Source organism: Colossoma macropomum, unplaced genomic scaffold, assembly GCF_904425465.1.
Source record: "Colossoma macropomum unplaced genomic scaffold, Colossoma_macropomum, whole genome shotgun sequence".
Taxonomy (NCBI): Eukaryota; Metazoa; Chordata; class Actinopteri; order Characiformes; family Serrasalmidae; genus Colossoma; species Colossoma macropomum.
In genome coordinates, this window is record NW_023494799.1 from 27,056,614 (window position 1) to 27,068,904 (window position 12,291).

General features: G+C 37.9%; 2 protein-coding genes across 3 annotated transcripts in view; one reads left to right on the forward strand and one right to left on the reverse strand.

Moving 5' to 3' along the window:
- Positions 1-1,326, reverse strand: part of dennd1b (DENN/MADD domain containing 1B) — a 131,833-nt gene extending 130,507 nt beyond the window's left edge. Inside the window, 2 exon segments of the mRNA XM_036585923.1 lie at positions 329-393; positions 1,055-1,326. Of these exon segments, the coding sequence (XP_036441816.1) occupies positions 329-393; positions 1,055-1,071 (82 nt within the window). The 5' untranslated portion in view covers positions 1,072-1,326.
- A 4,649-nt stretch (positions 1,327-5,975) lies between these two features.
- Positions 5,976-11,045, forward strand: cunh1orf53 (chromosome unknown C1orf53 homolog). 2 transcript variants are annotated; one of them, XM_036586555.1, is made up of 3 exons: positions 5,976-6,367; positions 8,558-8,655; positions 9,889-11,045. In XM_036586555.1, exons 1-3 carry the CDS (start codon positions 6,083-6,085, stop codon positions 10,118-10,120), a joined length of 615 nt encoding a protein of 204 aa, XP_036442448.1. In that variant the 5' UTR covers positions 5,976-6,082; the 3' UTR covers positions 10,121-11,045. The 2 variants fall into 2 exon arrangements, with proteins under 2 accessions (XP_036442448.1, XP_036442449.1); XM_036586556.1 differs by having other exon boundaries at positions 5,983-6,367; positions 8,558-8,659.
- Positions 11,046-12,291: the final 1,246 nt, after the last annotated feature.

Sequence of the window (12,291 nt, forward strand, 5' to 3'; positions counted from 1 at the left end):
CATCATAAAAACAATCACTTTACAACAGGTTGTTCTTGCAGCTTATTTTCTATATACGGACTGTTTGGTTGGACTAGGGAGTGAATGTTACTTTTAAAACCATTTTTAGTTTTAGTTTAATTTTTAGTTTAATTTTATATTAGCATAGAAATGTTCAGTATAATTTAGTGTCTTTTTAAAATATGGGCCCTTTAAGTCTTTTTTAACTAGTACTTTGGTGAGTGTACTTTTAAACATACCATAAACAATATTAGTTATTAGCACTTTTACGTGAGTATGTGAACTATTGTACCATCTCTGGTGACAATCAACTAAATGAAAAGCTCACCTTCATTTTCAGACGCTGGACATGCCACCTGTAGAACCAAATCAAATGTTCTCTCTGGGTTCTCACTGAAACAAATTACAAAAGATACAATTAGATAAAATCAGACACAGATAAAGTAGTTTTTTTCGTATTAAGATATGTATTTTTCACATTCTCTGTATAAATCTCTAAAGTAAAGTCTTAGTGTTATACTATGCGCTGAAGCATGTCAAGCTCTTTTTTTTTTATCAGTTTGTGGTTTGTTAATGCGGCTTTGCTTCACTCAAACCTCTTCCGTGCAGTGGAAGGTGCACAGCTAACTAAGCTGGCTAATTTGAGCATCCAGCGGACAGCAGAGCGCCTAATGCAGCGTTTAACAGCCCAGCTAAACTTCCTCAAAACGGACTCTTAGTTCAGAGGCGCTTGAGGACGTATCGCTTTGGCCTGTCATGGCTCCTTAGCGCCCCGTGTCCCCCTCTCCTAAAAACAGAAAGCGGTGGTAACCTAAAGCAGTGGCTGGCTAAGCTAAGCTAAGCTAACAGAGCGCTCCGTTAGAGAGCCCTTCTTCTCCTCCTCCTTCTTCTCCTCCTCCTCCTAGCCCGCGAAGCTAACTGAGCTAAACCCCCCAAGTCAGAGTAATTCATTTCAGCCTGACAGTAGCTTCGGCTTCGGGACAGTCACAGGGCTTGCTCGCTCAGTGCGGGCAGGAACGCACAGCTCCCCCAGAAGTAAACAGCTCGGACGTACCGTATCCTGCTGTCCATGACTACAGCATCGCGACCCCGCTCGCCTTCTCGCCGGCTCTGGCTTTCAGTCTAAAGCGACGGCGCCTGGACGCTGCGGCCGGCCGCTCTGGAGCTCTGTTTCCCGGCTACCTGAAGCACATTTTAGGCCACTTCGTGTCTCCTGTCCGCGACGTACAAACTTTGTTCCCTGGGAGCCGAGCTCGCAACTGTCCGGCCGTTTCACTTCTGCTCCTGCTGTGTTTGGCGAGCACCAGGAAGTGCGGCCAGCACAGCGTGACGTCATGCCGTAATAGCTGAACACCTGGGCGGTGAGGAGCTCTCAGAGAAGTGAACTGGAGGAATTCATCTGACTCAGGTTGCATACTTCTGGGCGAATTCTGGATCATGTTTGAACCGAAAACAATCCTTAGAATGAAATAAGATATCTGCTGGTTTAAAAAGTTAATATTTCTGCCTTTTTCCTTCATTTTTAACCTCGTGCCTCTGTGGCATCATCACGCACAGACATACCAAAGGTTAAACTTTTGTCTTGGGGGCAAAAAAGACAAAACAACATACAAAAGGTAAAGAATGTAGGTAGGTTTCAAATCGATTTTTTAAAACTTAAATTAAAAAAAAAAAAATGTTTATCATTAAAAAAATACATATAATCTTACACTGCAATTGTGTGCAAAAGTTTAGGCACCCCTGGTCAAATGATGTTTTGATGATTTGTGAAAGTAAAAACAAGTTAAAACATCATCAGAGAACATATTACTGCACATTTGAATGCACATACTGATAAAAAAAAATAAAACGTAAAATGTGGCCGGTGAAAAAGTTATGGCACATTTTATAGTTTACATTATACATGTTAAACTCTACACTACAACTTCCAGAAAAATGCATTGAAATTGATTCCCCGTAGAGGTTGTGTTGACCTATTTTCACTTTGAAAATCAACAAAACATGTAATTTGAGTGTTCAGACTTTTGCATACAACTGAATATTTTGCTTCTACAATACTAAAAAAAATCCAATTTTACAGGGAATTTTTTTTTCATTTTTTTTAAATAAATAACCAACTACACATAGTCTATAAATATATCTGAGGTCACTGTGTGAGGGTTTGGGGTAAATGTCTAGTGACCCAATTGGCCTGCGTGCCACACTTTGGGCAGCTGTGCCATATACCTCTGTGCCAGAGCTTACTGCTCTCTTCCAGCAGCAAGGAAGAAGAAGTCTAGAACAACAAGGCCTACTTAATAATATAGGCAGGTTGTCTTGGTCTTGAGGAGGAAATAGCACATCTTCCACACCACCCACTGGTTTTGAGAAAATGACTAGGTGTCATTACACCAAATGCCTGTTGAGCCTAGTTATAAATAAACAAGCTCCAGTCAAAGCTGGCAAAACAGCGTTGGCCTTTTATCTACCCATGACGAAAAAAACATTGCAGTTTAAGAATATAACACTGTCATTTCCTCTTTCTTTAAAATAAATGAGAAGGTGGAGGTTCATACACTGATATATTTTTTTTTTTTTGAGGGGGGCAGGTGGTGAATAAGAAAAACAAGGAAAGAAAATCTGGCAGCAAATTGGAACACTAAAGAGAAGAACACTAATTTTGTGATTTACATGTGTTATAGTGTTAATTGTGAAATGAAAAATGAGTTTTGTTACATTAGTAACGTAATGAGAGCTCAAGAGGCTGCACACGCAGTGGTGGCAGTGGGTTGGGGTTGGGGGGAGTATTGTGACACGAGACCATGGACATTTGTGTCGTCGTTTCGGTCTCGGTTTCAGAATCGTTAGACCCCTAATTGATATATTTTACAGCAACGTAGAACTTCACACTGAATATTTCACTCAAGTAGTCATGTAACCTACATAACCTAATGCTTTCTTACAGGTGAACATACTCCATAACTTGCTGTCATACATACATCAAGTCAAATTTACTAGTAATAATTTGCTGTTATGGTGAAATTCAGCTTCACAAAATTAGTCACAAGGGGCCATTTTGTTGTAATTTATTGAGTATCACTCCAGTGTTCATCACGCTCAGATTAAAGTGGCCGTGTGGATCTGGAATTAGGACGCCAGTACGTTACTGTTTTTAACACTACTGACCTCCCCTTGCCACCTGGAAACGTAATAGAAATGGCCACCTGAAGAACTGGACAGGAGTATGACATAGGTGGATGGCAGTAGTTTCATTTCCATTCTGCCATTTTTTAAGTGCTAAATTCAGCCAACAAAGGGTAATTGTGCATCATCAGAAGTGTGTTCTCGGTAGAGGATGAGTACAATCAACATAAATAAATAGTCTGTTTAATAATCAGTTTATAAAATTCACTTTACCAGCTTCTTCACTTCATTGTTTTGCTCTAAAATGTAAATTACAATGAGATGCCAAAGAATTCTGGACAACCTTAAGTCTTGAAGTCAACATGCCTGAATATTCAACTCTAAGCTCAAGAATAAAGGAGTAAAAACAGTGACAGGAAAGTTGGTAGCACTGTTCTAGGATGGCTTTACATAATTCAAAACAGAGCACTAATTTGTTTGTAAGTAAATGTTATTTTACTGTTCACCTCACTGAGAGCAAAAACATTTCACCCTCTGCATTCAGTTTATACGCAAGCAAAGAAGTAGCGCACCGGCCTGTTCAAACAACACGTAGTACACTTCGCATAGCGCTTTGTTTTAGTATTGGCAGTGCAATTGACTAAGCATAGCTAGCTGAGGTTGCCGATGTGGTGGTTTCATCTGCCAGAATGTTCTTTAGGTCAGACACTCTGAGTGACAGAAAACTCTGAGGGATACCCTGGTAGCATCTTCAAAAATTGTGTGAATGTAGGCTGCATTTCTCGGCTGTATTCAAAGGATCTTTCTGCCTGGAACAGCCTTTGATGACAGTTAGCAATGCAGCCTATCTAGACCACAGTCTAACATTTGGAGAACAGGTTATGGGAGCTTATTTTGCCCATCTACAGTATGCCTGTAGAATGCTGGCTAATGCTGCATCTGTAACAAAAGGGAACAAAAGGAATTTTTCATTTTGGAGCGACTTTCCACCTCCAAACTTTCACACCACCTCATCTGGTTGAAGCTAGAAAACAATAGACACAGTACAGTGTTTATTTGGCTGCTGAATGCGTATAAAGGGCTATTAAGCCTTTACACTGAGATTAAAATGTGTTTTAGTTTATTTTAAATGTGGATGTACAGCAATTTGTTAGTAATATAGGCCCAAAAATTACATGATAGCATGATCAAAAATCTTGCACAGAGATACCAGAATTTTTTATATCTTTCATGTATTTAAAGATATACAAATACAAACTCAACTGCTGGCTTAAAAATGCTTGAAACAATGCTTAAAATTATTTCTTAATCTATGGGAGCTGCCATGTTAAAGTGACATCATGGAACTGCAACTCAGAATCGGAGTCAGAACGCTTAAGAAAATTCAACTTTCTGAGTGGGAATTACGAGTTGAAGAGCTGTTCAAACGGATTCATGGACGTGGCAAAAGTTCATGACTTCAGGGTCACATTCCTGAATCTTCAAAGGGTTATTTTACTTTTTTTTCACAATTTCTGTATTGTATTTCTTTACAGTAGCGGGGATAGGAACCAGGCGTCATGATACTTATAACACAAATACATTTTAATTACTGTCCAAAACAATCAGTGAGTGTATATATATGACTGTGAAGTTTTTATGGTGGTAAATCTGAAAAAATAAAATAAAATTGGGCACCAATCAGGGCATGGTGGGCTCATCAGGAGGCGGAGCTTAAAGACACAGGAGCTCTAACAGAGTATTTCAGGGGTGAATAGAGATGTATAGTGTTTTTGGAACATTCAAGCATTTAAATCTATTCTAGTAGACCCCCAAAATAAAATTATGAACACTGAAAATTAATATTAGGTCCCCTTTAAAATGCCCTGCGTTCTCTGCCATGAACAAATTGGAAAAATATATTTTTAGGCCAAAATCTGATCTAACAACCATCGTGAAACAAAGTCTGAGGTATCAGGTACCATATTTGTAACCATTTCCTGTAGTAAATTTTTTTTTTTTTTTTAGAAATATCTTTCAAGAGATTACAAGAAACTCACATTTTGGGAATATACAGTATATCATGCATGCAAAAAGCAAAGTTAAGATGTCAAAAGGCCAACAATAATGTCCAGTATGTTGTAAGTTTTAGTAGCTTTGCTGTTCAAAGGCCTTGTTGTTGACATGTAAATGACACTATATCAAAACAAGAAAGTTTGAAATTAGGTTTAGACTTCAGAGCTCTGGCTTTCTAAATATGAGACTTTCCTAGAAGACAAAGCAATATTACAGCATTGTCAAAGTCAGTGTGTTTTGTTTGAGAATCTAAAACAACAGAAATATATAACCTACTAAATAACCTATTAAAACATAAAAACAATAAAACAGAAATATGCATCCATTTTTTAGAGTGGGCACAGCAGCTACAGGAGATAGGCTATCAAAAAACGAACATAACGCATTACACGGATAGTAATCATTAAGAATCTTAAAGTTAGTTTCTCTCATTTTGTTGGGGGCAAAAACACTCCACACATGACTAATCTTTAAATGTGGGTATAACAAACTCCACTTCCGGCATACTCTAGTGTCTAGGCACACTGTTACCCCCTGCGATTGTAGTAAACTTCTGTGAAGGAGCTTTTAAACTCTTCAGATGTCTGGTTCCTATCACCACCACTGTGAACAATTCTGACTTGGTGAAGTCCTCTAGAACCAAGCATTTCACACCAAACCAACCTGGATGACTTTGTTTGCCTTTCAGCGACTAAATTATGGAGACATTTGAAACACTAATGGAATGTCCACTTTAAGGCCATCACTTTCCGAAAGCAATAACTTGAAGAAGAATATTTTTTTATTATAGCCTGACAGTGGTCCTCGTGATGGCTGGTGACATCTCCATTACCTATTGGCTCAGATTTTCTTCCACCATTTTGACACAGTCACAGCAGTATGGTAGCAGTTAGCTGGGGGCGAAATGCTTCTTCTCAGTGGACTGTGCAGAAGCAGCTGGACTCTGCGTGGCGGTCCAAAACTTGGTAGAGCTCCGATTATAATGTCAGCTCAGACTTGCAGCGCATGCTCCGATCTCGGAGAGGAGGGAGACACTCTGACCTGCTCACACCACAATACACTCGAGGACGAGGCGAAGTCGGAAGAGCGGAGTGTGGGAAAGACTGCAGGACCCCCACAGCTGCTGGAGGAAAACAGACTGTCCGAGCAGGAGAAGGTCATTCACAGGCTTCACCAAGAGGCGTGCAAGGTACGAGCGAAGGGGACGGCCTGGGGGTGTTGCACCCAAACTGAATCGTGTAGCACACGGAAGCTCCGAGGAGCTGCCGGCTTGTTTCGAGGCGATTCCCCAACAAGACAAACCAAACTCTGTGGCTGTTCCGAAAAAAAGTAATACAGCGCAGTGTGACCACGAACATCCTGCCATGTTTTGGTTCACCGACCAACCGTTTAGTGTACTAGGCTGGTGTAGGTTAATGCCAAACCGCTAATTTACTGCTACAGATACGGAGCAACAAACTTGGGTGACTCTCTAAAGAGTCTCTACTCCCTAGATAGTGCGCTAGCTACATAAACCACTCAAATAGAGGCCTATAGGCCGGTTTACCTCACCAAGTATAAGCCTACACACTTAAAAAGATGGCTCTTCAAGGATTCTTTAGTAAAGGGAATGGCTCTGTTTAGAACCATGAGTTCTGCATCGATTATTTCAGGCTTAAATGGTTCTTTGCATGGTGAACTGGTTCTTTAGATTGATAGAGAATGTATTGTATGGTTCAATATAGAACCTTTTTGAAAATGGTTCTGTATAGCACAATGTCCAACCTTGTAGCACTAGAAGAACCATTTTTGGTGCAATATAGAACAACACACAACACATTCTCCTTCAGTCTGAAGAATTATTTCACCATATTAAGAACCATTTAAGCATGAAATGGTTTTATATAGAACTCAATAGTTCTCAAATAGTTCTAAATAGAACCACTGCCTTTACCTTAAAGAATCATATTGTTAAGATTGCAGACTAACATAGCTTTTCTATGGTAAATCACAATTGGCGTTACTTTATTTGTTTATTTAAAGGGCCCATATAATGAAAAATCAAACTTATTTTTTTATTTTTATTTTTTTGAAACAAAAAAGTTTGAGGTAATATGTAAACATTTGGAATTAACATTTTGAATTCATTTTGTGACGTAACATATTTACATATATCCACCCATTCACTCTGTGGCAGTTTAGCTTCCAACGTTTTATGGAGTGCTTCAGTCTGAATTTTTATGAACTGAATTTTTTTTTTTAAATAACAAATTTAAAGACACAAAAAATACTAAATATTTAGCACTGCTCACGTACTAAAAATAGTTTAAAAACATTGCTAAAGTTTAATAATGTACCGTTTATTCCAGATATAGAAAATAGTCCTGTTTTGAATTGTTTTTGTGATGTCAAAAAAACCAACATATTTGCATGTGTTTACATACATTTATACACCTATTCAGCCTCCAGCAGTTTAGCCCTGCCCATTCATGCTGAAGTTATAAAAAGTGTTTCAACCCAGACTGTTTTGAATGAGACACAATACAGGGCAGCCAATCAGAAAAGAAGTCACGTACATATATCAGTCTTAAATGTACAGTAACAAAAACAGCGTGTTTACTTCTAAGGGTTAAAGAGAGGTTGTAAAATGGTTATGTAAAAATGAATTATTACTTCTTTTTTATTCATAGAACCACACAAATGTTACAAATGGAAGTGAAAAATAAAAGACAGGAAAAATGTATGAAACAAGCCCTTTAACATGTAAACTGTATAACAGTGGGCTCAGAATTGATCATTTTGACATTACAATTTAATCCCAGTATAAGCTCATTCTGTGTCCAAGAAACCAGCCCTATATGTCCAATAGAAAGCCATTCAGGATTCAGCCCGTGTCCTTGCGGCTGTCAGCAGGGATAGTTTTTGATGGTGCAGTCAAAGTTGATGGCAGAAAGGGAGTTCCAGAAGACCTGTAACCTCAGCGAGTGCACACACAGAAGCAGTGGATGCACAGGCAGTGTCAGCTTCACTATGGAGCCCAGAGATGGCATGGGAAATGGCATGTCACCACACCGCCGCAGGCTCTCCTGCCGTTGGAGCCTGTCACGGCTGAAACTGGCGTGCTTGCCTTTTTAAACCCAGTCGGAGGTGACGTCCACAAACTTTCTACCATTTTCCATTTTGACCGAGTTCAGTTCAGTTCATGGGCGCTTAAAGGCAGAAACAAAAATGGTCGTCTACAGAAGTGTAGGCGAGTATCATTTTAGCCAGCAGTAAATATGATAACAATCTGTGATTCTGACGAAACATCTTAGCAACTTGTAGGAGGGTGCTGTGCTCAGGACTATGCACGTCCAAAGCCATGTTTCCAATGTCTTATATACGTTTTATTCATTTTCAGGCTGGGGAACAGACGTACATTGACCCATTATCTGGATACAAGGTGTTCACTGAGTTTGCACATAAGCAGAGGGGGAGGTGCTGTGGATGTGCATGTAGGCATGTAAGCTCTGCTTCATACAACTCAGATACAAATACAGTAACTCAATCTAATGTTGAGATGAGAAAATTCTCTGTATATGTGAAGCAAATTGGCTAATGTGAGCTACTACAATCATAGACCTTCTGTAGATTACATCTTGCCCATATTAGGAATTTGGGATCTAAGCACATTTTCTCAATGACAAAAATGAATGTGCTCTAAAATCACCAGTATCGTGTCCTGCAGTGAAAATGTTCCAAAACAAAAAGTTTTGTCTTTTGTACATTTCTCCTACATGTGTCACCTGATCCTCTGAATTGTGAGGTCAGAATATGAATCCCACTACGTACATGCCACAAGTAAGCTTACGCCACTGTGCACTGAAATTACATCACATGAAAATCTACTACTAAACTTCAACACTGTTAAATAAGCTTACTGGTTTGCATGGAGTATTTTTGGAGGTTGTCAGTCTTGTGAAATCACTTCAGTGCAGCAGTGTTAGCTTGAAAATAGCAGTAGTCGTATTTTGGCTCCTTAATGACCTCATAGTTTAGAGGATCCAACAATCATCAGAGAAAAAATGTACATTTTGTGCACCCCTAGTCAAAAGACATATTTTGTTTTTTAATGCACAATTACTGTTTATTTGCTGACATTTAACACATTTTATATGTTTTGTATTTTTATTTGTCGAACTTTGCAAATACATAGAAATTCTGCACTGAAGTGTGCATAAGATGCCATATGTAAAGCTACACTATGTAAATGTTGGGGATTTGGAGGCCTCTATGGTGGAAATGTGAAATTGCCTCAAACCCCTTCCGTGAGTGGATGATTTTGAAGATTGTATGTTGAAAGAGTTTTCAAAGAGAACCCAGTCAAAACTTGGTGAAGGACGTGTCCTCTGAGAATGTAAGTTAGTTGTATAATATTGTCATCACATTTTCATCAGAATAATTAATATTGGTTTTGCATATGAGACCTAAACATTGAGTCTGACCTTCTTTTTGAGCCTGTGATCGTAACATTAACACATACTTACTACAAGGTGTTTTTCGAAAACACCATTTTTCTCATGGAGAAAACCAGCTTAGACCAGGAGTTCCTGATATGGGCATGACTACAGAACGACGATATGATGAATTTGGCATGAAACAATCCAGCCTATAGGCATGACATCAAATGTGTTAGTGAAATTAAGCTGTTGTAAATGGTTTAACTTGATTTGTAATTATCTTTTTTCACAGTGTCCATATGGCCAAATTAATGTGCAAGATCCATCTAAGAAGAAAACCTTCAACTCTGCCTTTTATGTATAGCCGTGCAGCTAACCGCTTCCCAAGCAAGTCTTTTTTTTTTTTTTTCGTGTGTGCTTATACTGATTTTGGATTGAATGTGCATTCTCCTTACTCTCCATTTGAAATGATGAAATCCTGCACACCAGATGTGCAACCCACACTTCTTGAACTAGTACGATGAATCACATCTCTCCACTGTGATTTGTGTCACCGGGGATTGGCCTGCTCCTCAAGCCTATGAATTCAGTAGGTGTGAATTTGGTTGCAATACAAAATATTTATACTGTCAGATGTTAGTTCTGACAGCTCTCAATCAATGAAAGGCTTGACATGAAATAACTGAAATGTGAATAAGGGCAGAGAACATCTACAGGAGCTTTTCATTTAATAATTTTCACATAAATGATCTGTTTTGAACCACCAAGATATGCGCATATGTGATGAATGTCTACTCAGCAAGAAATCTTTATATTTATTTAGCATCTAGCTAAGGTTTATGACCTTGCCACTCATTAGATTTGCTTCTCTTGTCATTATACATTTGCTGTTGTTTCTTTTCCAGCCTGTAAATTGAGTAACGTTCAACATTCAGTTTCAACAGGTCACTGTACTTTTGTATGAAAGTAAATCTCTTCGTAAATAAGATTTGTCTATTCTTGTGAAACTTTAGTCGTTCGTTGTAATACTTAACTGAAAACCAGATGGTCAAATCACAAAGGAATATTGGATTATGATAGATCTTTGGTATTAAACATATGTAATGTTATCTGTGTGGCTGTAACTGCCTGACATTAATCAGTGCTCATCCACGCTGTAAGGCCTACTTTTACATGAGTTGATGGATTCATACTGTTAACAAACACGGCACATGCATCAACATATTCATTTCCATCTGTGTACACTGTGTTGACTCCTGGCATTCATGTTCTTCTCCATATCTCCCTGAGGCTTATTACTTGGGCTGCTACCAAGTGTAGTCACTGTCATTTTCATCTCAAGAAGATGCTGTTCCAACACATACAGATGTGTATTTACATATAGAGTATGAAAAAAAGATGATGGTTTTATAATACAGCACAATAAAATGAGTTTACCACCATGTTAAAGGAGTCCACAGTATTTGTTGTGTAGTCTCAACAAATTTGAATGCATATTGTAGGTGTTGGTTTATCATTGGTGTAAATCTCTGACCTCACACATATTGAAAATATACATTTTACAATTTTTGGTTTTAGTAAGATTCAGAGTTATTTGGCAAATGCATTGAATACACACATTTATGGAAGCCTGAACTCACCAGGTAAAGGAGAAAAATTGCCTATAATTGTTTTCCTGCTTCTCTGTTTCTGGCAGGATGTCAGAATATTCATTTTTCTATTTTGAAATAATGACATTTTCTTAATATATTGATTTAGCCTCTCAAAATAATGACTGATTCTCTCAAAATTTTGACTCTGCATCTTGTGATGATCACTTATTACCTTAATATTGGCTTATCATCCCAGAATAATGACTTAATTACTCAAAATACTGACTTGGCATTTTGTGATAATCACTTATCGTAATATTGACATATCAGAATAGTGACTTAATTTCTCAAAATACTGACTTATTTTCTGGAAATATAGACTCAGCATCTCAAAATAATGACTTATTAGCTTGATATTGACTTAGCATCTCACAGTAATTACTTACTTTCTCCAAATATTGACTTAGCAACTCAACATAATGACTTATTTTCTTGAAATACTGACTGAATAACTCTAACTCCAATTTATTACCTTGAGATTTTGAGATACTATGTTAAAATAATTTCTAAAATTTCAATAAAGTAATTATTTTGAGATACTAAGTCATTATTTTGACATGGTATATTTCAAGAAAATTATTTATTTTGATGTAGTCAACATTTTGAGAAAAATAGCTCATTATGTTGAGATGCTATGTCAATTTTTGGACATACTGCTGCCTGACAGAGAAATAGGGTGATTTTTTTCTCCTCTGCCTGGCTGAAATGGGCTTCCATACAAATGTAACACAGCAGTGGAGTACAAACAATAAAAACAATACAGCAAGCATTTTTTTTGGTTCACGTTTGGACATAATGCAAGACTTTTACTTTGGCCAACATCATAAAATATTAATAGAATCTATTATAATCTATTGCAACATTCCAAAATCAATACAATTGAATCTCCACCTTCAGACGGATGCATCAGAATGCACAGATGCATTTTTATACCCATATAGTTTATCCAAGTGATTTTGCTGTGTGTTGGCAGCATGATGTGGGGTTAAGCATTCTTGCTTTTGGCCTGTCTCTACATGTCAGTCATCCACAGCTCTGTAAAC